The sequence below is a fragment of the Puntigrus tetrazona genome, chromosome 8 (genome assembly GCF_018831695.1).
Source record: "Puntigrus tetrazona isolate hp1 chromosome 8, ASM1883169v1, whole genome shotgun sequence".
Classification (NCBI taxonomy): Eukaryota; Metazoa; Chordata; class Actinopteri; order Cypriniformes; family Cyprinidae; genus Puntigrus; species Puntigrus tetrazona.
In genome coordinates, this window is record NC_056706.1 from 23,777,917 (window position 1) to 23,805,191 (window position 27,275).

The window sequence follows — 27,275 nt, forward strand, 5'->3', positions numbered from 1 at the left end:
GCACTTAACAATCATGCAGTGCTGCAAATTAATGTTTAAAATATGAAAAGTGTTTGCAAGACCGCAAACATTACAAGACTGATGCAAATAAATTATTAAAAATGTTAACATTAACAATGACAAATACTTGGGTTGGGTAACACTTTAGTGTAGGGACCAATTCTTGACTAGTTGCTTATTAGCATGCCTGTTAATAACATCTTGGTTATTAGCACTTATAAAGCACATATTCTGCATAACCATATTGGGCATCCCTAATTCTAAACTTAACAACTACCATACTAACTAACAATAGTAGTTTACTGAGTTGTAGTTAATAGTTTTTTACAAGTGAGGATCGGACCTTAACGTGTCACCAAATGTTGTATCTGTGTTTATATAATTTATTTTGTTTAAGAGCCTTTGTGAGAGTTAGATGAAATGATGGCAAAACTTTAGAATAGGAACACTTACTATTAACCATGACTTTTCCTTCAGATGAATTCCTAATTTCCTGCTTATCAATAGTTGGTAAGGTATTGGCTAGGATTAGGGATGTAGAATAAGGAATAATGTAGAATAAAAAAAGGTAATTTTTAAGTTTAGGTATTGGGTAAGATATGCATGCTAATAAGCAATTATGCTAGTTAATAGTTAATAAGTGTTATCTATCTAAAGGGTTGCCATAAAGGGTTACCAAAATGAACAAAATAAAGTGTGACTGTCTCCCATATAATGGAGTCATTATTTGTAGGTCAGAGTGTTTCCTAAGTATTACAGGAGGTATCAGGATCCACAAGTAAATCACTATGACTCACAAAGGATTTAAATGAAGTGAAGCTGCCATGCTAACTAGTAGCTGGAAATACTCACAGTGTACAAATATACAAGAAATGTTTTTCTCTTTTGAGCATGTGCGAAAATATCCCACAAGCTGTTTCTATGGTAACACTTCACTACAAAGCCATCATTTAATTATTTAATTTATTTTACCATTATGATTAAAAGAAAAAGAGCTATGCTTTGAAGTGTAAAGAGATTTGTTGATTTTGCAGTTGGTACAGTTGTTTTTGTAAGTAGACCTAAAATTGTTTGAAGTGTAGTGGAGAGCAGAGCATCTAGAGTACAAAACTGAAGAGGAATATTTCATCATCTATCATGGTGGCTCTAGGCTCAGCCTGTTCAGAGGAAAAATTTGGGGTAATCGTCACAAGAAATCTAATCATTGAAGCCCTTGCTAGCAGCAAAGGCTCCTCTGGGATTGGCTTTCTAATTGCTGTTTTTCCATTGAGCGCCCCGTTCTCCTTCTCAGAGCTGGAGCCCAAGAAACTTACATCATTCTTTGACTGCACAGTTAAAACACACTTATGTTTGCTTGCCATTATGGTCATTTGTGTGCAGGCAGATATTCAGTTTTGCCAGCATCTTTTCGATTGAAAAGAACATCTTGCTGATGTTGCCAAGTGTTTTTGTTTGGAGAAAAAAAAAAAAAAAAAAAATTAATATTAGGATATCAAAATAGAAATACACAATATCTCTTTAAAAGAAGGAAAAATCTTTTAATATAGACAAGGAATGTTAAATAATAATAATAAAGAGGTCATATTGTTGCTGTTTGATTTATACTATTGTCAATTTTCCCGTTCAGTCCATATGTTAGTAATTTTACATTTTTAATATTACAAATGTAATAGTTTTAATCCAGAACAAGGCAGCAAGATTAAATTTTGAGTTAGTTTTATGATTAATGCAGTCGGTAGATTGCGCTGGTCATTCTGGAAATTAGATGTTATGTTTGTGTTCTTTAATATGTGGGTTGTCAGTAAATCACCCACAGATTTTCCCCTTCCCATCAGTGGTTTCATGGAATTGCACTAAAACTGGCCCTATTTAATTATTAATAATATTAACAAATTGCAGTGTTCTCTTTATTTATGTATTTAGTATATAGTAGTGTGTTGTGCACTTATTCTCCAATGTAAAATCTTGGTCTTGTTGCAAAACCAGTGGTTCATAAATTTTGAATTACTCAATTTCAGTCTGAAGACAGATATACCAAGACGCGTTCGCTGTATTATTGACTGTGCCACCAGACTTAGATGCATTTGTCTATGCAAATCAGCCGATAGAAATCATTCTGACTGACAATTATGGAGGCATATAAATAACTCCAGGAAAAAGAAAAGCAGGTTTCAAATGTCGCTTCTATAATTCAACTGCAGTGGCGAAAACTCTCTGCCCATCATGAGAGTGAGTCAGCTTGACTTTCATTTCACCTTACCAAAGGCAGATGGAGATGAATAGAGAGAGCTTTCATGAATTTAAATAACTGTAATGCACAGTTGCACTGTTCTTAATACGGAGTTATTATCCTTATGGCATTGACAAAAAAATGTCCATATTTATGTTTATTGCTGAATTTCTTGTTGTTGTTTTTATTTTTGTCTGATGTACTGGACTGTATAATAACAAGAGAAATCTATTAGTTCCTGAAAAACACAAACACTTATGATACAAGTTTGTTCTTCGCCCTACTGTTATTATCCTATTCATCTGCATGCATTCATGTTCTATCATAAGATTAGTTGGCCAATTCTTGCTATTCAAGAAAATATACTGTGCTAGTATAATGTATGCAGTTTTTGATCATACAATAGACCACACACCTGTTAAAACTGCACCTTTTTTAAGATTTTAAATGAATCCAAGAATTTTGCATAACTCTTGCATTTCTTCTATCTTTAATGCAACATTAACAAAATTTAATTTAATTTAAAAATAAACAAAACAAAGAAAATTTTTATTTGCATTAGCTTTATTTAAACAATGACTGGAGAATTATATATAATTATACTATAAGAGCTTATGCAAGCTCATGAAAAGAGATCATTTTAGCAATACTTTAATTTAGGAAGTAATTCTTATTATGGACTGGATGGTTATTAGTATGCATATTACTAGTGGGTTATTTAAAAATGTTATGTTACTTATAAAACACATAATTGTACACAACTGTATTTTACATCTCTTAATGCACCCCATACCTAAAATTAATTTTGCTTGGATTTTAATTTAAAATTACAGGGGAATCTTTTATATCCTCTTTAGATTTGTTTCAGATGAAAAAAACAAACTTTTGTAGTATCTCAGTATCTCAGGGTAGACGAGTTTGATAGTGTCGAACCACACTCGGATCACGTATAAGAGATTGCAGAAGAAGATTTATGCCAGACAAAAAATAACCTTAAGTTCAAAATGGCCCCTTTTATGACACCCATACAAAACCTCAGCAGCCATTTCATGCTTCTACCATATTTTTACACCACTGCACATCCAGAGATGACGCTTTCTCACTAGCTGTGATTGTGAAGAAGCTTTGCCGTAAATTGTCAAGAGAGAGTTTTCGAGGGGCGAGTGCACTTTCAGTGCCATGTGTAAATTGAGGGAATCTCACTTGGAGATGAGAGTCCCCGGGGTCCATCGCTAAAACCAGCTCATACAGCGATCCAGCGTAGTCAAGTCTCTGCCTGTTTGGTGTCAGGGGAGCTTACAAAACATGCATCCACTCTGTGAATCGTACATCATCTTGGTATAGGAATATTCCAAGGAGTGTCATTCTGTTCTATATCTGTGTTATCTGCTGACCCTCTCGCTAAATTAATCATCTGTTTTGAGGGTTTTTCTTGCTTAACACTGAGTTAGTTTGCAAGGCTTAACTCTCTCACAGTTTTTTACTGTATACTGTTGCTTTGATGAAAAGATTAGGTAACACCTTGAAATAAGAAACAATTTTCACTATTAACTATGATTTTTTCTCCTGATAAATTCCTAATTTGCTGCTCATTAATAGTTGTTAAGTTTAGGTATTGGATAGAATTAGGGATGCAAAATAAGGTAATGTAGAAAAAGGCTTTAATATCTGCTTAATTACGACTAGTAAATGGCTCATATTCTAGTAATATGCATGAGTAATTTTAAGAGACCTAAAATGAAATGTTTTTGTTTTTTTGTTTTGTCAAGTTTTCCCTGATGAACTTTCTTGTCATTAATCTAATCTCCTTACAGTGACCTAAGGGGCCATTACAGAGGTCATTCAAGGGAAACATTTGCTTTGTTACCGTGATATAGGCTACTACTGGCATACTTAAGATACTTAGGTCACATTATTTTATTGAGTTTATATTTAGCATGAAAATGAAAGGATAAAAATCCACATCACTGAATTCTTTATTTCAAAAGAGCAATGGAAATGATGTTTTCCATGTTGTGAGCCCTTTACCCCTCAGGTCTAGGAACAATGGAAATGGTTGTTAAAGGCCTTTATATCACATACAGTCTGCTTCCATTCATCTTTGTTCAAATGATTTACCTCTGGCCAGATATTTTTTCAAAGCTGGTCAGCAGCAGTGTCTCCATATTTTTTCTGAGCTAGTGGCTGTATTTAGGTAGATATCTTACACCTACTGTAGTTGGTACCATTACCTTAAATCCTGAATATTCTGGGGAAAAAAATATGGCTACCACTGTAGTTTTTGCAAGAGGAACCAGAATTTTCTTGGCTTTAAATTCTGGAATTATTTACTCTATTCTAGAAATTCTGTAGAATCTTCACAAAAAGGAAAATGACAATCTTGCCATTCACTGACAATCCTCCCTCTTCACTGCAGCTCTCAAATAATATTCACCACAATCCACATTCAGACTTTCATGTCATGTTCCTGTGCAGCACTTGGAAGTGTTGGGCCATGATGCATTGACAAGCCGTTTTTGAATCTGAATGCAACCCAAGAGATTTTTGAGAATTTAAGAATAACAATTTATCAGCTTAGCTATGTTCCTCACACAAACGTATTGCAATGCAGTTTGACAGTGAAATAGTGACATTTTCAAGTCATACAGATATTGTAATTCAGAACAAGTGGTCCGATTCTCCTGAGACTGATGGTGACCTGTTCTGCCCAGAGAGATGTATAATTCATAAAGCGCTGAACTTTGTCCCAGCCGTGTGCTGTGCAATTTATATGATTATATTTACAGTGCTTACTAAGCAGTAATCATGCTGCATTGTTTGTGCTTTAATGCAATTTTCCGTCATATGACATTAGGTTTTGTATTTCACTGCCAAATGAGTATTTATTTGCTAAGTTAGCAATGCCATATCAGCCAAAACAGTACTGATAATGAAGAATGGTAATGAAATAGACTATTAGCTTGCATTAGCTTTTTATTTTCCTGCTAAAAATTATGCTGTTAAGTCTTTTGGCTTTGAATGATAGTCTTTTACACATTTAAATATCACTGAAAGATCGTCATAGCAGTAGATATCAGATAGTATCCTGACAAAGTGAAAGAATTGTGTTATTCCTGTTGAACATTAAAGCAATTTTCCTCTTTACTATGCGAGCAGTGGATGTTTACTGCTCATATGATTCTGGTTATATATGCACCATCAGCAGGAGATCATGACTTGTATTATCACAAGTGCCTTTGCATTTTTTTTTCATCAGAACAAACAGTTTACGCGAATTACTTCTCAATGGTTTTTACTCTGATGCTAAATTTGACTAATATGCATATTCTCAGTCTGATTGTAAGCCACTTAGTAAATTGCGCTGATATCTGTCATCCTCAGGAGTGACCATGAAGCTGATGGATGAGGTGGCAGGGATTGTTGCTGCTCGGCACTGCAAGACCAACATTGTAACCGCATCAGTGGATGCCATTAACTTCCATCGCAAAAATCAAGAAAGGTAATTAAAAATACATTCGTGGCCTCTTTTCAGTGAAACTGAGAATATTGTTGGTATGTGGTTTCTGTCTCTCACAGAAATCTCACAGACACCTGATTATCTTTACGATTGTAAAGCTAAACTTAGTTTATGTCATTTCCAAAAGATTATTTATTATACTGCGGGACTTTACTCTGGAGAGTAACACGAGTACTCTAAATGAGAATACTCTTAGAACTTGTTGCATCCCAGATTGTATCTTTTAAATGTATTATATACAGAGCAAACTCTGATGTGTTTTATATTATTTTGCAATGTATTTTATTATAACATTAGTCTTTATTTCAACCAAAAATGATCTGTTTTCCATATATTGTAAAACTGAAAGCTTTGACCCAGCTTTCAAAACACACAACGTCTTGAGGTTTACTATTCTTTCACATTAAATGACTGAGCAAAAATTAATTATTAATTTCATTAATTATTATGCTGACTACTTTCTCCATTCATCCTTCACTCATTCAAGTTTGTATACTTTAAAACATTTTCATGTGCTAATGCTATGGGACTTGACAAACAAAGCAGTGCTGTTAAAATGGTGTGTAAATATACAAAAGGCTCATCCTTTTTAGTCTGTTTTAAAACCCTGCTCATAATCAGTTTTCGTTTAAAGCCATTTGTGTATTTTTGACATGAACTTGGTAAAGCTTTCAGGATTTTGAATTATTCAGTTTTGTCGGGCTTATTTTAGTGACTTTGGTTGGGACTTAACTTTTCAGCGTTTATTTCAACATCAGTAGTGTCACATAGAAACATCTGCAGTAGGCAGGGCAAACAAAGAGTCCCAAAGTTAAAACCTTGCCTGCTCGAATGTGCAATCGGAAAAGAGCAATGATCTGACGCCACACAGACTGCTTGTGTAATTGGTTGTGTAAATGTTACAGAATTTTACAGAAACTATCTGGAAACATTTCAGATTAAGGAACACATACTGTATTTAGGGTTGGGTAGTTGTTAAATTCGTGGTGTAGGAATAAGGGATCTACAATATGGTAATGCAGAATAAAAAGGCATTATGTGCTTTATAAGTGCTAATGAACAGCCAATATGCTAGTATTTAAAAGAGAAAATTTAAATTAAAATAAAGTGTCACATTTAGTCATTTACCATACCCAAAGCGACAATGGAAGCAATCAAAATCATCAAAAGAGCAATATGCAAGTCTCTGTTAGTTTAACGCAGTGCATGTTGTAACTTCTTATTTTAGTTTATTTTTTTACTTTGTGAAATTGTTTATCTGCGGTGTGTGACTAGGATAAAAAAAAAAAAAGTTTCTGCTGTGTAAGGGAGTGAGTGTGTTAACTGTTCTTGGTGATGCACAGGGTTGATTCTCTCCAGATGTCCTATTTGCTGTATTTTAAACATAAGCATCCCTTCCTGGAATCAGTGACCTCAAGTTAGGTCAAACTTTAATGGTTTAATGGATTTAATTGATGTAATGGCTAGGTCGACTTTGCGGCATGCTTTAAACTTGTCTTACGCTTTCCCGGCACATAAGCAGGACTGTTCATAGTCCATGCAGCCGCTCTGTCCTGAGACAAACACATGCAAGCATTTTGCATTCTCTGGTAAAGACAAAGCATGTAATTAAAAATCTTTGATTTAACATCTAGTATCTGACGTTACAAACTCTACTGCATAGTGAATAAAAATGATAAGAAATTATAGTTCACAGTGACGTGGTGAACAAGTGTGTTACATCATAGCATTGTGGATTTTATCACAGCTAAACGCTCTGTTGATTATATCCACTGATGAGGATGTAAGAACACACTTCTGTTCATCAGGATGTTAATCAGCTACAGTTATTATTGCTGATGCTGATAATCAGTATTTTGGTATTTGATATCATTACACTGACTACAAAACATGCAAACAAAAAATAATTGCACTGAGTTTTATTTTTTATACTTTTAGCAAATACCTGTAAATTATGACACCTTTCTACTCACTGTACATCCTTCCTGGTTTTCTCTTTTATTGCATATTTTTCTCTGTCAGTGGTTTTATATGATCAAATAAAATGTTTTATTATAGGCTTTTAGCAATGACGGTCACAGAAAAAGTAGTTTGTCTTGAAAGTAAGAAATAAACATACTTTAGTTGGTTATTTAAGAGACTAAACACAGAGCAGTTTTTGATTGTCACACGATACCTAGATGTATGTGTAGTTATTTATTTATTTATTTATTTATTTATTTATTTATTTTTCATAATATTAATTTTAAGTACTCCGTTTCCCTTTGTTCAATATTTATTTATTTATTTGCTTGCTTGCAATTATTTAGTGTTATGCCTTCTATCAGTATTGAAAACAACACACATGTTCAAATGCTCTGTTGTATCATAATTAAAACTTATGGACTTTTGTTCTGTAGTGTAATTATTGATAGAATTTAATAAAATAACGAAATAAATAAATCTATAAAAATACTATAAAACTAAGGAAAAGAGTCTTGTAACGTGTTATTATAAGAAACAGAGCATTTTGTTGTTTAATAGCATATACTATGCTTAACAAATTTATTAGACCACCACTCAATGTAAGGTTTGTGACAAATATGAGTTTTGGGGGCAGAATAGAAACATTGAATACCTAAAACACAGAAATTTTAATAGATAATAAATAAGGTCCACATACTGTATATTTTATACACAATTATGCACAATTTTTATTATTTAGCTATTATTTTAGCTTTTATTTTATCCTTTCCTTATTTCTACATCGGTTAAGCAGGTACAAGTTCTGGTGTTGATTCTAAGTGAGCCATTTGCATGTAATAACATCTTGATTGTTTCATTATGTCCAAATATGCAAATATATATTTTATGGACCTGACTGCATATGTCTGCTATTCTATAGGCCAACTGTTCATTTTTCCCATGATTCCAGATGAATTGACCTGAAAGACAGTGAAGGAACGATGGAACAAAATAATATATCTGCCCTCAGGCTCTGTTTCCATGGAAATAAAGATTAGACGTATACATCAAAGAGGGCAGGAAATGAACCTAACAATTTCAACCATCCTCTTTTTCTCAGCCTTGTTCTAAACGACAAATTGCCAGGAATGCTTTTAAATGGGCAAGATTCACTTTTCCACATTGTAACTAGCAATCGCGAGAGCTGAGGTCCTATTAAGCCGTTCTGCATCTACCTCAGAGCTCCATTAAATGTGTAAAGGTACATTTGAGCATTTGTTTTTCCTAGAATCCATTATAAGTATGTACTATATAAGGGATAATGAGGTCCGTTCATTCCTGGGTTGTGTTTAATAGTGTCTGGTGTCAAAGCCGCATTACTGACAGGGCTAGCAAAATAAAAAAAAAAGAAAGTAAGTGATGCTCTGAAAAAACTTTGATGGATCAGATCAAAGTCATCGGATACAGGAAGCGAAGTAGCAATAATTGTTAGTTTGGAAGGGGCTACAAGGGACACATGGTCACCTCCACCCACATAACAACCTTCCGCACATTCACTCGGACTGGAAACGTTTTATCTTTGTGTGTGTAATTTACGAGTTTTACATATATAGTTTGTAAGTTGCACAATATATTATACCAGTGGTTGCCAACTGGTGACCCAGAGTTTTTCTGATCTGATCAGAACTATTCTCGTTTAGAGAAAAACGAGAGAAAAATAATACCAAACCGAGGTCAATGCAATATGCATCTCAACACATACGATACATTTAGATTACATTTACATTTAGACATTTATCCAAAATGACTTACAAATTAAGACTATAGAAGCAATCAAAATCATCAAAAAAACAATTATACGTTACAAGGTACAATACATTACAGATATAAATGAAGCAGCTACTAATACTGATGTAATACGATTTACCCCTATTACGATGCAGTGTGAAACAGTTGAAACAAGAAATCAGTACATATAAAATATTGGTCACAAATTATTGGTCACTAAATAATAAAGGTGTAGCACATCTACTAATAATCGTATATAAATAATTTTTTTTTTTTTTTACCAGATATGTTAGACTGAAGCATTGTGATACAAATCCCAACTTGCACCCAATGCACATTATAAATAAATGCACCACATCCTTAACTTTTATGCCGATGCACCAATGCAAATCGGTGAATCTTGCCATCCCTGCTAAACCCAAATAAAACCTGCAACAAGATAAATAGTTAGGACTCCATACTAATAATATATCTTAAATAGAAGGAAGGGAAAGCAGGAGTTCATTATTTTGATGCAAAAACTTTTTTCACTTGGTATATTCCAGCCGAAGTACATAAGGGCCAACATGTACCGGTTGCTTAACATGCACTTATGGTCGAAAAACAATTATGCAACTATAAAAGTTAAAGAAAAATAAAATCAGTAAATCTGGAGTTATTGGAACTATGCATACAATTTAAAAAGAGATATTAGGCAGCAATTTCCACACCAAACTGGTGAAAATTATTTTTAAAATCACAAAAATAATTACTATTTTCAAACTGGTTTCCTGAGGCCATCTCTGTTAAATTAACAATGTCATAATGCCTAGTGCTAGTTAAAGCAAAATGAATAACATAGCTAGGTTACCTTACTAGGGTTCTGATAACTCAACTGGTGGAACACAAATACCTTACTGTAAAATGTATACTCATATATTGTAATTTGAAAAAAATCAACCAGAAAAATGAAAATGCATGTATATTGAAGGCAAGGAACAGGTCTCTAAAGTCTTTGTGAATACATTTTTGATTCCTTTAATGACCTTTCAGACCACTAAAAATTAACTAATTATCCTAAAAATAAATAGACAAGCTTTTTATCAGCATTGAGCACAATTATCTAACTGTGCTTAGAACCACTGTTTATGTACTCCTTAATTAATCATAATAAGGTTATCACATTAAATCTGTAACTGTGTTGTTAGATATTTATTAGATTAGTGTATACATAGTGCATAAAGCACTTTTCTGCTTCCTGTAACACTTAAAAAAGATACATATCAGCAGGCTGTTTAATTCTGTGTTCACATATATACCTTTGTCTTCCAATGAATACGGGATCATGCAAGATCAGTAAATGTAATACCTGACATTATGTGTCCCTGCAGGCTGTGTCATTACTGTTTCCGGCCGAATGACTTTCACAAGTAATAAGTCAATGGAGATTGAGGTTTTCGTTGACGCTGACCCACTGGTGGAGGCTGAGAAGGGGAAATATAGGGCTGTTACAGCCTTCTTCACCTACATCTCCTGGACAAAGAAAATAAGCCCCTACCAGTGCCACCGCTGAAAGTGAGTAATGCAAGTTTATATATACATGCACTGTGAAAAAAGGAATATTGATGAATAAAATGTGATTGGTTTGAGAAAAAAAAAAAACAACCATAAATTTATTTTCTTTGTGGGGAAAAAACTTCTGAGTCTTCTGAGTCATGTGCATGAGACAGGACTTGGTGACCTACATTTCAAGATTTTTTCCTAACATGAGGCAACACAAAAAAGAGACTATGGATGATTATTTGAAATGGTCTTCTTCAGGTTGATGCTTTCAGTCCTTGGTCTTTCCATTCATCATTGCACAAGAATGCAAAATGGGTTTTTAAGAATGCAAAATTAAAATGCCTAATGCAAAATGTGTATGCTAAAACATGTGCCCTCATGAGTACATGACTTATATAACAAATATAGGATTTGCATACGATTGGCCTGGGGCAGATATTCATCCTTTAACAGAAGGCCAATCAATCATCATTTTGGCTGTAAGGAGGCATGCAGAGACGCCTCCGATATGGTAGTGACAGAAGGTAAGCGCCATAGGTGCTGGCATTCTCAGCTCCCTACTGAAAACTAATAATAATAGCGACACTTTGCAGCATCGATACACAACCTTCTCTCAGTTGTTTGTGCACACTGAGTCCAGAAGCAACTGGGTGATTGTATAATTTGGGGTAAAATTAATGCTTATTTTTAAAAAATCGTCACCATTTTTTAATGTATTGCAATTTTTTTAAATGATTGTGCTTTTAGGTAACACTATATTAGGGGCTAATTAGCATGCATGTTACTATAGAATATTAGCTATATATTAGTAGTAATTTAGCACATATTAATGTACATAACCTTATTCTGTAAAACCTAAACTTAACAGCTACCTTAGTACCTATTACTAAGCAACAAATTAGGAATATATTGAGGGAAAAGTCATAGTTAATAGTGAATAAGTGTTCCCTATTCCAACGTGCTGCCTGCTTTTCAAAATATCTGATTTCAAAAAGAACATAACATTTTAATAAACATCTGTATTAAATGTGCATTGTGCAATAAAGAAAAAACAAATAAAGTTCAAAATTATAATTTTACATCAATAAGTCGTAAGCAATACATCAATAGATTTGAAATGGATTTGAAGTATACTTTGCATTAAATAAATGTATTAAAATATGGTAGGTGTGTGTTTTAGTAAAATCATGAATTATATTTTATTCTTTAAACTATGGCAATATTTATCCCAAACTACATATAGACATATTGTCATTTAGAACATTTATTTGCAAAAGAAAAAGACAACTGGTCTAAATAACTAAAAATGCTAATGCAGTGTTTTCAGAGAACATATAATGCAAAGAAAACATTACTTTTTAACCCTATTGAATTTAAATCAGTATATAGTGGAATAACCCTGATTATCAATCAGAGCTTTCATGTGGCTTTGAATGCTCTCTTCCAGTCTGTCACATTGCTGTTGGGTGACTTTATAACACTCCTGAAAAAAAATACAAGCATCTCTGTTTTTTTGGTGGCTTGTGATCATCCATCATTCTGTTGATCACATTCCAGAGGTTTTCAAATTCAGGTCTTGAGATTGGGCTGGTCATGACAAGGTCTTGATCTGGTGCCCCTCCATCCATAACTTGATTGACCTCGCTGTCAAGTCAAGTCATGTTACCTACATTTGTATTGCGCATTATACAATAAAGATTGTATAACCAAACCTTGTACCATGGAATCAGTAGTAAACTGTTATTAGAATAGTACCGCTTTAAAGTGGGCGGAATTATTATGATTTAGTTATAGTTGCTTGGCCTCTACTGCCATGACTCTTCTAAAATGGTTTAATTCCACGTCGCTGTGCTTATTTAAATCTAGTAGGTCTATGTCAGTGTCTCTCGCAAGTTCAGTGATGCAGGTAGTAAAGATTCTCCCTGGCCAATCAGCGTTTAGCTGAGGGTACACATCACGTTTCGGTAATGGTACAGTATGCTTAGAACCTTACCCAAGATAGTACTAAAAAAGTACTAGGTACTGTTTCGTGTGGAAAACCCTCAAAAGTGAACCGTACCTAACCATACCATGCCCCCCCCAAAAAATAAAAATAACATTAAAAATAATAGTAATAATAAACATTTCAGCAGGGCTAACTGTTACTCATAGTGTCAGGCTAAATCATAAACACAGATTTTAGTATTTTAATTTAATCTTATATGCATAATTCCTTCAATATTACCAAACTTTTAAAAATATTTTTTTCTTTATTTTAAATTAAACTATAACATATTGTCAAGTAATTTGTATGGTCAGCTATGTTACTGTCAACTGCGTTTAACATTTTGTAATATTATATAGAACTTAAAATGCTGCTTCTGAAATTCAACTTTGTGAATTGTGTATCACATTAAATCAAAAGTTTTTCATTATTTATCTCAAAAGTACATTATGTAAATGATCGATAATGCAGATTTATAACATCATATTACTGTCTTTAAAGGACATATAGAAAATATACCAGATATACTGGATACCAGCAAATAACACTTTTTTAAAACAATGCATCACTTCAAATTTAACACTATGTAGTGAGTGTAATTTAAAAACTGCTGTATAGTTTTACAATTGAGGCACTACGTGTTTTTTTTATGAAATTACATTTTTTGACTTTGCTTGATGTAGCCCGAAATATAGAATTGTCCAGCTTTTTGCTTTGTAAATAACTTATTTATTTATTTGAGGTCTCTTTTCCATAAATGGAATTGCATGAGTATCAGTCATACTGTGGTTCTTCGCTCTTATGTTTCAGAATATAAATAGTATGTTAACAGATTATTCCTGCTATTTTTTAGACTTCAGGTGTTTTTTTTTTCCTTCAGTGAAAGATCTTTCATTCTATTTTTAGGATTTCCAGTTTTAGCTCTTGGTGGAGGGGAGTTATGGGCTGGGGGAGGGGTGAATAGAGCTGGCGGAGTGAAAGCACAGAGAAGTGGGGGATCATGGGATGGGTGGGACTATTGAATGGCATGCTGCACACAATGAAAGCTGCAAGGATCACCCAGACGTTCAGAGGTTTACCTTTTCGGAGTGAGCGCTATGACAGGGTCTTCTCAGGAAACATTTTAGAGAAATGAGAAGGAACTCTTAATAAGAACAATATATGGAGTAAGTATTTTTGTCTTTTTTTAGCAACAATATCTTAAGACTTAAAATAAGGTCAATTTACTTTGGGAGCAAAATTATGTAAAATAAGACATATTTTAAGATGTCTTAATTGCTTATATTACAAAAATTTGCATCTCTAGTAAATTCATCTTGTTTTAAGTGCTTAGATATTTTTTACTTAAAAAACATGACAAAAATACTGATTGCAGCATAGTCACAGACTTTTTGGACCCATTAATGCATTTGACAAACACTCTGGTCCATGCCACACAAAACAAGTTGAGTTACCTTAGCAACCACTGGGTTTGCAGCATGATAACTGTGTTTATTTTTAGAAACATCATGTGATGTGTGTGCAATAAGAGGTTAAAAGCGTGATATCACACATCAAACAGGAATACAAACAGAAAAACAAGATCACTCATTACTTGATGATGAAATTTCCAATGCTTTCGGAGTGAAAACATACTAACTAATAAGATTTTCTAATTTATACATATATAAGCATTGCATTTGTGGCAATAGACTTATGCATGTTCTGGCATGTTCTGTCTGTCCAGACACTCGGCCTGAATATAGATTGAGTTTGGGTTACGAAATTCTTGGAAATTTCTGACATGGCCTCTTGTTCCAAACCTGTATGGCATACTTTCCTCTGCCAAACTCAAAAGGAGATGTTTGTAAATATGTGCACGATGTCTATTTTCATGCAAATAAGCATATAAATGACTAGAGGCTATCAAAAATTGCATCAATAATCACTTTTTATTTATATAGTACTTTTAACAATACAGATTGTGTCAAAGCACTGAACAGGATCGAACAGGAGAACAGAGTGATAGTAGTTTATAGTGACAAGATTAAGCACTTAATTTTTATTAAATGCAGACATGGTGTGTAATCAAATTGACAATAATCGCTAGAAATTGAGTGTCCCCAACTAACCAAGCCAGAGGCGACAGCGGCAAATGCAGCTATGTCAGGTTGTGTAAAGGACTAATTGTTTGTGTGTGTCAGGTTCCAGTGATCTTTCCACGGGGCACATCTAGGTGTTCTGGCCTCTGATGAAGGTGATCTCTTGGTACTGATCCACCATCAGATCTGGATAAGAACTGAAAAACAGAATAAGAAACAGAATATTAGTGTAGATGCCATTCTTTTTACAATGTAATGAGTATATTGTGTGTTATTGGGAGTGTTACCAGTTCCGGCTGATCTAATTAATGCAGCCTAACAATCTTTTAACAGATTTGAATAATAATGGTGTATTAGTGTGTTATGTATAAGCCAGGTTAAAGAGATGGGTCTTTAATCTAGATTTAAACTGATAGGAGTGTGTCTGCTTCCGATATTACTGCTTTGATCTTGGGAAGTGCTCAGCACCTGTTGATGCTTTAGTTTTCATAAATTTAGTCACAGTATTGAATAAATAACGTGAGATTATGTTTGTTTTCTTCTAGAAACATAGACAAAAATGATCATATCTATCAGTTTTTAATACTTCTCTGTACGATAGGGTACTTTCCCACCAGGATATAAGATATACCTCTAGTTTTGTTTTTCTCCAGCTGTGCTCTATTTTCCAGGCTGCTCTCTTTAGGTGTGTTCATTCTATAGTCTGATTATTTATTTTCTTTATCGCTCTTAAGCGTAAAGGAGCAATTGTATCTAAAGTGCTAGAAAAGAGAGAGTACATAGTTTACAAAGCAGTCTTTTGTGGTGGAAGTGATGGTTCTACCATATGTGACAGAAGCAAACAACAGACACAGTGGACATAAGCGTCAGCCATTTGAGAGGTTTTTATTAACAGAAAGACAAAATAAAAGTGTCCAAGTGGGAAAGTGTCCAAAATAAACAGGGGAGCTGGTGTCCTCACCATGGTGCAGGGTAATGAAGGGCATCCAGTGTTTGAGGGGAAGGTTCCAGGTAAGGGGCGAGTCCGACGGCCTCACAAGCTCCCCTCTTAGGTCCAAGGCTCAAGAGGCTCATGGTGGCTTCTTTCATGCTGCCCCTGTCTTTAGCAGCGTGGGGATCCCTCTCTCGCACCCTTCCTGGACCCACGAGAACACATACATACACAGGATACGACCCAACTCTTCCTGTGGACAGGCACGCTCTGCATTTAACAGCGGATGGGGCTTTTTTTTGGCGTGATGAGGTTTGCTACAGGTGCACCACATCACTCGCTGCCAGACCTGTCCATCCTGCACCACTCCTTTTTGCACACATGTACTCCAGTCGGGAGCATGGTGAAAGGTAGTGAATAAGGGATGGGGTGATGATGATAAGAAGGAAGAGGCAGCTGACTCGTGGCACATATACTTGTAACAAGGTGCAGAGTTTATGGTTTTAGCTATATGGAGTTCACACAAGACTAAATAATGATCTGAAATGTCATCATTTTGCTGCAGAATTTTAAAACCATTAGCATCAAGTCCATGTGACAGTATTAAATCCAGAGTATGATTTCGATAATGTGTAGGTTGTCTAACACCAATAGGGTTAAGATAGTCTAAGAATGCTGGTCCTTATGCAATTTTTTCCATTATCAACTAAAAGGATATTAAAAATCATGTGACCTGGTGGCAATTATGACTTAATCTGCCAGTCCACAGTAGTACTAACTCAAAAAAAAAAAATGGAAAAGATTCTGTGTGGTGCCCTGGTGGCCTGTATCACTGCCAACAACAATATGGGAAAATTCCCTCTGCAAGGTTACAATAGTTTATGTTGATTGAGCTACATATTAGCAACTGCCTTCCCCTCTCTCTGAGGTCAAGATGTCATGAGTGTTCTAATGCGCATTCACGAGCATGGGATTCTGATATATCCTGAACACTAAAGAGCCACAATCTTAAAGTCAAATAATACTTTAATCAGAGCACCTTTACAAAGTGTGATATTTTAAAACTGTCTCACCCCTGAAATAACATGCAGTGTGATATTTTAAAACTGTCTCATTTCAAAGAAATACTTCCAAAGAAGATACCTGTATACGTTTAGTTGTGCACTAGCTTGGAGAAGCATTATGGGAGCAGCTGAAAAGGTCACAGAGCAGAACGAAGGTTAATTGAGATATTATGGATCAGAGTGCTAGTTAAGGCACTTCTCTACTCTCTGGATTATCAGCACAGTATAGTAAAATGTCACCTGTAAAATAAGAACAGTGTTTTGATACTAAATTATTCAACAATAGTATAATGTTATCATTTTAGGTAAGTTTGGTTCTAGGCTGAATCGGGGTCATTTTGCCATTGTTATAAATGCACCAAATATCTTGTTTTCTTTCAGTTGTGTATGAGAATGGATGTAAAGATGTTTATAAATGTACAATATATAGATTTTGAATGGCAAGATCTAAAACAGGAAGCAGACTACAATTTCACTAAAAGCATCTATGAATTAAAGTATAAATGGAATTACAGGAAATGTGCATAAATTACATTCATTATAGTACTGTAATATTGATTAACCAGGAAAAAAAACATTAACATTAACCAACAGTAAAGTTGTTCTTCTTTTACCATCATCCAGTCTGCATTATCATGACATAATGTTCCTTTCTGTTTTGATCAGTTACATGATGCTTAAAGCATAGATAGCAGCCCCCATGTTGCATACTTCTGATTTTACATGTGCCAACCAAACAAGTGCCATTTAAAAGCTATCCAGAAGCATTCTTCTGGTGTATTGGCTATGCTTACATAAGCCCTATTCGGACAGGACTAGTTTACAGGGGTTGTTAGATTTTTTTCACAGACGTGCTTTTGTGATTTTAATTGCATCCGAATCTGTTAAGACTGGCTATTATAGTATCTGTATCGGGTAAGATTATTCACGTTCATTTCTGCACTCAATTACATGTTTTAGTGATATGTACCTTTATCAAAATTAAACATGGGTTTACTTCAAAATAAAAATATACAATAGTTAAACTGAAGTAACTACCCATTAACATGGTTTTGCTACTAGTTATTTAGGTTAACAATGGTTTTTGTGATTATACAAATTATATTCAATCCAAATTACTATACACAATACACGCATACAGAGCGCATGATCTTGGTGATCCTAGATGTACAAAGCCCTTCCACCTCTGTAATAAACACAGAGATGTTAGGGCCGTCTGAAATTGTACATAAAAATTGCAGATGTCCAGTAATAAGAATCAAAACCCACACGTAGTATAGAAAACTAGTCCCATTCGAATAGGGCTTAGTTGTCTATTGAAATCCAGTGGCGATGTTTACACTTTTAACGCAGAGACTTTTGATGGCTAAACGGTCCTATCTTGGACCCATAAACTCTATTGTAGGTGGGGCATATGCATGTAGTAGTTGCAATAGTGGCAGTTGTACTTTGCAGCCATGGCTATATTTCTCATGGCTTGCCTATCTTCTAGTTATTTTCTCCATCTCGAATGTATGAACCCACAGCTTTTGCCAGATGGTACTGTCAGCAGTAAAGTCTTCAGGTCGGATCCTATACTTCTTAGAGGTAATCTTCATCTGATCCTTATATTGCTTTTTCTTTCCCCCAGCTGAAAGTCGACTCTACAATGTAGCTGGCCATAGAGCACTCTGCAGGGCAGTCAACATAGGATCATCCTTATCACGTGCCTTATCAGCTTTTGTGGAAGGATGAAGATTCTTTATGTAAAAGACTCCATGTCAAAGTCTCCTAAAGGCAACTGTTTTACGCCTGTAGCTCTGAATTTCGTGGTCAATACCACAGTCCTCAGCAAGAATATTCTCCAGTTATTTAAAAGATGGCCCTGCTAACAGCTGTTCATCCCAAAGGCAGGTAGAAGGGTGGGACATTGGTACTCAATTGGCAAGCCACTTATGTTTTGGTGTAAGCCCTAACCACCACAGCAAGAACAATTTGAGTGTTATTTGGGTATAGGCTACAAAAGCTCATTCATCAGCATACTGCAATTTTTCTTGTAGTGGAGAATATTGGTAACAAATAGGAGGAAGATGCACACACCCCTGCTTGGACTCTTGTCCACATATGGACAACCGAGCAGTCATCCTATCATGAAACTGGCAGAGAGTGTTAACAAATTAATTGGGACAGCCAAACCTAAGGGAGTACATCCCATAAGAAGCTCTCTTTGCACAGTGTCAAATGCTTTAAAATCAACAAAGGCCATAAGCATGCCCTGATGTTGCACTCCAGCTCTTTCCTGAAGCTGCTAGGCTGTGAAGATCACGCCAAATGGTGCTTCTGTTTTTCCTAAAGCCACCCTGCGATTCAGGAAGCATTGACTATGATGTTGTTAATGAGTCTCTGAAGCATCACCTTGGCCAGAAACTTACTTCCACAGAAAGGAGTGATCTGCCCCTACTATTGCCGATCAGTTGAGGGATCCTCTAGCCACAATGCCATTGGAGACTGGCAAACTCGTGAGCGATTCCAAGACACAGATGGTGAGCTGAGGGTGAGCAGTGGGGCTGACAGAAGCCAGAGGTGGAGGAGACAGAAACAGTGGGAGGTCAGCAGTTTTGAATCTCCTTTGGGCTTAACACTTGAGGCGCAGCATTGTTACCAGAGAGCGCTCTTGAGGAGTGGGCAATGGAGAATGCCTATGATGTGTGGGCACTGGAGGGTGCTCTTGAGGAGCTGCCATCGGAGTATTGGGAGCCAATTCTGGGCTAGACGGGACCAGTGGAGATGCAGGAGGGCTGGACAGCACCAGCAGGGACAAAGAAGGGTTGAGCGGGACCAGCAGAGAAAAAGGGTGTGTAAAAGGCAGGACCAAACTCCAGTTGAGTTTCCCAGTCAATTATATCAATTTCTTCATCATGTAGCCCAAGATTTACAGACAGCTCACTCTCAGTCTTGGTGCAGTGGAGCTCTGCTCTGCATTCTTGCTGTCCATGGCACTCTCCTCAGTGACAAGCTCTGTTGCCGGCTCTGCATCTGGTTTGACATCAAGGGCTCTGGCTCCAAGGTGGTCCTCAGCTCTGTCACTCCAGTTTGTAATTGCTTGTGGGCCGCTGTGGCCTCTGCCGCTTTGTCAGAGGTGGGCTCGGGCATGCGCTCTGTGCAGCAGGGAGATGGTAGGCAGGGCACTGGGTCCAGAGTGGAGAATTACATCCACAATGACAATGGCAGTGGAGACTTACATGATGAAGGCGGCGAGGCTCTCTCAAAGACAATCCCTGACAGACTAGCATGTGAGGTTGGAGAGTAGCAATGGAGAGTCATTTGTGTGGCCCTAAGAGAGCGGTCCCCCTGCTCCAGCAGGAGGATGAGGATGGCAGGATTATTCATGAAGGGAGAAAATAAAATAAAAATGTACAAAAAGCAAAACCAAAAACGTGGGTATACACACCACCTACATCTTTACTGTCCTGTTCTGTCTTGGTGTGTTGTAAGAGGAGCGCACAAAGATGATATGTACTTGATAACAGTATTTTAATATTTCACAATAAGGTAAATTCCACAATGAAGGGTAACAAACACACACTTACACTAAGGTAGTATAGTCGAGACCAGGCAAACTGAAGGTAATGAATAAACAACACCTGAACACAATGACATGATTATGGGAGAAACTAGGTCATAGATCACATGAGGAATGGAAACACACACAAGGGTGTGACAATTTATGACTAGTAAAATTCACTGCTAATGATTTGGACAAATAATGATTTTCTTAGTATTTAGATTTTCTTTTTTGCACCCTCAGAGTCCAGATTTGATAGTTGTGTCTCAGACAAATATTGCCCTATCCTGATAAACCATACATCAATTAAATGCTTATTTATTCAGCTTTTAGATTATATATATATATGACCTTTATGACCTTTTGTGGTCCAGGGTCCATGTGGTATCATATTATCTGTATCAAAGCTGATATATAAGCAGCTGATCATTACCTTCATGCTGCATAACAATGGCACTTCACTGCAGTTGTTTCAGCCTAAACACAAGTTTAACTTGTGTAATGTAAGTTTAAGTAAATATATAAAGTTAAAGTAAAGATACTTAATTTCTAGTGATTATCGTCGATTTGATTAGAGACAAATTACGTGTAATCTTATCATACATTTACTGTCACTCTATTGTCCTTTTTGATACTGTTCAGTGCTTTTACATAATCTGTATTGTTAAAAGCACTATATATATTTATATTTATATAAATAAATGCGATTCATTGATTGTGTGTTTTTGATATACATTGTTTATGGATTAGATCACTCCCATACAAAACTGTCATTATCTACTCCCCCTCATATTTTCTGCTGTTATTTTTCCCAAGATCCTTTTAATCGACTTTTCCATACAAAATATGGAATATTTTCAATGCATATTCATAATGGATTCAATTTCAGCATTGACTGTCTACTAATTGTTTGCAGTGACAGTTAAGAGAGTGACAGGTGTTATTTAGGTAATCCACTTTTTATAAATGCAAATCTTGATTACACACATTGTAAAGAAAGTATATTGCTCTCTCTGCCAGGAGCTTCATTAAGGAGGCAAATCTGGTGAAATTGCCTGACTTTGCCATGCTTTTGTGGGCCACTGCAATTTCAATATTTGCCAAAGGCTTCTTCATGTCAGCCAAATTCAAACTATATTCAGATTTCTCTATGATGTCTTGTCTGTTCATAAGATCATAAGTTCACAATCAATTTTTTTGTTTGCTTGTTTGTTTGTTTTTTTTCCTTTTTTAAATTTTTTTCATTGTTATGCTTAAATGTACATGGAGCCCTTTTTTTCTCATGGAGGCCTGACCAATTATGTACTACTAATTTTAATTTGGTAATCCCATTGTGAGTATGCTGTCTCATTGTAAATGCAGTATCAAATCACGCCAATCAGCATCCATATTGGCCATTTTGCATTTGCAAATAACTGCTGTTTTTTCTTTAACGCTAAATTGTATAATGTTTCACACTCTGGTGGTTTCTGTTGGAGCAATCACCGTGGTCTTCTGCCAGTCAGTCTCTCTGTGACTGAGGGCACTGAGCTTCCCTCCAGCTTAATTTAATTTGTTCAAGACAAGCACTGCTGCCATGCCCCTTGTCTTTTCCTGGCCTCATCATGAGCCCTGAGCAACAGGACAGTCACTGACCCAGCCAGGACTTCCTTCAAGGTCACATGATGTTGTTTTCAGTTAGAAATTATAGGGAGAGGGGTTTTGTTTTGTAACCTTTGTTGCAAGAAACAGCTGTTCACATAAAAGTTTCATTAGTTAAAACAGGTATTACAGAGCTTTATGGAATATTTAATTCTTGTTTACAAGTCAACAGTCAAATATGTTTTTAATGACAGCCAGAAATGCCACTTACATTAAATAAAAATAAAGTGCAACAGTGCATATGCTCTTCTGTTAAATTGGGTCACCTCAGAAGCATAAAATGAGCCTCAACATCAGCAGCCTTGTGAAGTTTAGTGTATCTGCTTGAGCTTATATAACCTTGCTGTGGATATGCATCCTATATCTGTGATCCTCATTTGTGCACATGCCCCTCATCAGCCAGGCTGCTTCAGTTGTCACTGCACAGTTTGTTCCCTAAGGTTGCCCGCCATCTGCCACTGCCGCGCATGACTAGCTGGTGACCTATAGCCAATGATAAGAATAGCCATGGTGTAGTGTGCAGCTGCAAGATGAAGCCTAACGTCAACTGACATCCTGCTCTCTCGCGCAGTATTGTTGTTTGTTCGTGATGAAGCTGAGCTCCCAAAGCAAATATGCTTTGTCTCGATTTAGATCAAGAAATAATTTTTGCAACTGGTGAAATCGCTCCTGTCTTTACTTAAATGAAACCATAGTTTTTCCACAGATTAGTTTAAAATGAAAAACAAGAATTCGAAAATATGATGATGTCCATTTTCCTGTAACTTAGCAAATCTGCATCTGTTACATTTATATTTTTTCAGTTCAGCCAAGAGGTCAGTCTGTGACTCTCTATTGGTTGGACATGAATTTCTATTCATATACAGCAGAATGTGCAGTTGTAGTCTCTTGAGTTTGTGTGTGTGAATAAAATTCAGTTTAGCAGAAAATGACAGAGCACAGTAATCTTAAAAGGTTGCATTTACCCTTAAAGGGCCACATAATCATAATCTTAGTAATGTTTTTTTTATTCCAAAATAGTTCTCACTATTTAAGACAAGACATCGGTCATGTCTTTAATTTGGTCACAACCAAATGCACCTCTTCATGCCAATGCCTTAAGACCTCAGCTTTCCAACATCTGCAAGAGAGCCATCACAAAGGCAGAGGTCCCTCAGCCAAAACCGATGGACTTAAGAAGAAATACCACACAGAAGATTGTCAGGTGGGCTCCGCATTAGGGGAGAACTACCAAAGCCCAAAACTTGTTGACAGATCATAAAAGAAACACTGAATTTCAGAGATAATTCAGTAGAATATACACACATTGGGCTACAAGAGGAACAACTACACGTGGGCATTAACCCAATACTTGAGGGAACTTACCCCATAGTGGGTTCTGCTATCAAGTTAGGATGGACAGGTATTCTAGAGTTCATGAAAGGAACCTGAATTGGAGCGGATAAGCAGATAACCACCTGAGAGGAGTCATGCTGTAACGCAGCTCTAGACCTACCAGTCTCTTGAGTCAAGAACTGATGTTCAGAAGTCTAGAAATGATTAGTTGCATTTCTGAATTCAGAAAAATTTAGCAAATGTATTAGGTGTAGCTCAACCTGCAGCTCTACAGATATCTGCTAGAGAGGCCCTGTTCACTAAGACTGCTGATGTAGCCATACCCCTGGTAGAGTGAGCCCTCACTCACTCCCAGTGATCATGGTATTTCCCGCGAGGCCCACTTCCTTAGAGGGACAAGGGCCTCTGCAACCTTCATAACGACATGAGAAAGCGACAGCCAAAATGAAGGACCATTTACTGATATGCCTGTCTTTCAACTGCAAACCAGAAAAAAATGGCCTGTGCCTTCAGAGAATTGAGACATGAAAGTGCACATCCTTCAGGTTTATTGCCACAAATGTTAGTTATCTCTGGCGCATGTGTTTGATGATTACATTCTAAACAGAAGCTTGTGAAGGGACCTGGGGCTTATAGGCTGTAAAAGCCCATTGCAAATGGGAGGGCCCATAATGCTGCAGGTGTGGCAATGAGAACAACAAAACTGTTCTTTATTGACCATGTAGTGTGTGTCTGCCAGGTGGCAAACAGTCATGATGGAGCATCAAATTTCATAACATATGCTCCACAAAAACTGTCTATTATATACACGGCAAACAGGTGCATGTCATATGTGTGTAACCGTCTTCGTTTTTTTTTGGCATACTACTTTATCATTTTCATGACACCATGCTCTAAATTTCACAAATACACTACAAAAGAAACAGCAAGTATCACCAATTCACGGTCCTCACTATATATTAACTGTCCCTAATATCTGTGTACTTATATTGTAATTAGATGTGTATGTAGTATATGTCCACAGTGTAAGTATACATTGGTACATAGTATCTACAGCTCTAATGTTTGTGTAACTACACATATGTAACAACCCACTGAATGGTATGTTATAAGTACAAATGTATAACAGGACACATTGGTAACAACACTACTTGGTAATTAAAGTACAAATGTGTGTCAGGACTAACAGCACTTTTGTGTTACACTTTAAATAGACAACACCTATTGATTTACCATGTAATTACTCTGATGTTATTCATGAGGCAAAGCAAGTTAGACTTCACATATAAATGCAACACATGCCTGCGTTTTGTAATGCGTTTCATTTGGTGTCATAGTGCTGGGACATGGTATCATTTAAGGGGAGTAACATATACGCAAAATGCTTGTGGTATTTGGCCAATCACAATGCACTGGATAGCTGGCCAGTGAGAGTACATCTTGCTTTTTTCGGACGTTGAGCTTTGTGTAAATTACTCCGTTTCGGAAGACGGGGCTTAGAAGAGAAACAATAATGTATGTGGAAAATAATGTTTTTTGAAACTTAAGCCACATAAATACATTGCATTACACCAAATACACAAAATAATGTTCTTGTTATGTTCTTTTTAACAACATCATATCTAACTCCTCCTGCTTTACATATTCCTAAACCTACCTGTTTTCACCCCCTGGATCCCATTTTCACCCCTAAACCTACCCATATCTACCCCCTGGATCACCCCCTTTCCAGTTACTTTTATATATACTGTTGTTTAGGATTTTACTACATTACAGCAGGTTTTCTCTCAGACTCCCAAATTTTAATAATATCTTATTTGTTGCACTAAGTAATGTTTTTTTTTTTAACATTAATCAGTGTATTACCTCACAAACAAACTCACAAAAAAGCATCCATTAATCTTTGTTAGATTCATTTATGAATTAGTTAACACAAACTCACAATAAGCGTTATATTTTACAGCATTCATTAATCTTTGTTAGTCATAAAATCCAATCGTTTATTGTTTGTGTAAGTTTAGAGTGCATAAACATTTAATGTATATTGAAATTCACACATATGTTTTTGAATAGATGGACCTGGCACGTGAACATTATAGATAGTGAGGTTTTTACAGATGCCCAGTAACAATTAGAACATCGATACAGTCCAGATGAAATGTTAACATGTTAAAAAGTTCTCTTTGGTTTACATTTTGTATTATTTATTGTGGAGTACAGCAAGATAAACACATCTACAAACTTTTACTGCGGTTGACAGGATGTTTAATGCTCAGGTGGGAGAACATAAAATGAAGAAGTGCTTGTGTGAACATATTCTGATAATGTTCTTAACACTTCAGTGGTTTTCCATTTTATGTGTATGACCTTCAAAAGCGCCAGGGTTTCCAGGACACTAGGGTATCCAACTTAACTGCTTGTGTGTAAAATGCGTCTTTTATCTTCTTGCAGTTGGAAGGTGAAGAGGAGCAGAAGCGGTTTGAAGAAGGGAAAGCACGCTACCTGCAGAACAAGGCAAAGAGACTCGCTTGATAAGGAGCGTCAACAATGACTTTTACCATGCAAACACCATATTGTGTTGTAGAAGAAAATCTTTGAATAATAGAGCCTCAACGGACAACATACTGTATTAAGAACCTCTGCTTTATCCTACATGTATCTCACTGAATAGAAAGAAAAATATAAAGGTTTAATTGACTTGTCTGAGTTTACCAAAGCACTTTGTGTGTATATGTATCTCAAGTGAAACAAAAAGGAATATATATATATATATATATATATTTATGTTTTATTGTAACAACTTCTTTGTGAAATGTGCTCAACTGTATTATGCACTAATAAAACTCTGCCAATGCAGCTACAACTGGTTTGCAGTGACATGTCTGTTTAGTGTACCATAATCCAAGATCGACAGAATGTTGCAGCCTTTGGTTTTGTGACAGACAGACTGACAGATAAGCATACAGACATCTGTGCACAGTTCACTATTACTGGCAGAGAGATAAAAAAACCACAAATTAGCTTGGGATGCTACTTTCTTCTCTTTGTGCCAGATTTATATCAGGTGGGAGTTTTTGCTGCTATCAAGTAAATTATTTTTGAGCTGGGAAGATTTATAAAAGGCTTGTTAGTTTTTCTTGCTTTAATGTGAAGGCCAAACTTAGACAAATAACAGTACTTGTCTCTCAAAAGCCACATGAAGGTGATACAAGTATCAATGCTAAAATTTATACTTTATAAGTTTATACTTTTATAAGTTATTTGATCATAAATAGCTCCAAATAGCCTATTTGTGTGCAGTTGCACATGCCCTTTGAATGAATTTTAGTTTATTCATCATAAGGGTACCTCAGTAAAGGAATCAAACAGCTTTCAATTGAACTTTTAAAATGCAAAATATATATACAGGTTGTTTTTGTTTGATGTGTTGATATGACACATGATGCTATTATTTTGTTAAAAGTTATAAAAGGCAGATGTAAAAGTAAACACGCATATGATTATTCATAGCAAATAAAGTATGTTCACACTAAATCAAATCAAATAATTTTTATTTGTATAGCGCTTTTAACAACACAGATATCAAAGCACTAAGCACTAGAAAACGTGTAATGAGAAAACAGTGTTAAATAAATGCAACCTTTATCATGGCCATAAGCTAATGATTTACTGTT

The 27,275-nt window shown here is 35.8% G+C and overlaps 1 protein-coding gene across 1 annotated transcript in view; it reads left to right on the top strand.

The window, feature by feature from the left end:
* acot7 (acyl-CoA thioesterase 7) overlaps nt 1-26,133 on the top strand; it is a 51,461-nt gene extending 25,328 nt beyond the window's left edge. Inside the window, 5 exon segments of the mRNA XM_043246225.1 lie at nt 5,612-5,715; nt 5,717-5,729; nt 10,850-10,987; nt 10,990-11,033; nt 26,053-26,133. Of these exon segments, the coding sequence (XP_043102160.1) occupies nt 5,612-5,715; nt 5,717-5,729; nt 10,850-10,987; nt 10,990-11,033; nt 26,053-26,133 (380 nt within the window).
* Nucleotides 26,134-27,275: the final 1,142 nt, after the last annotated feature.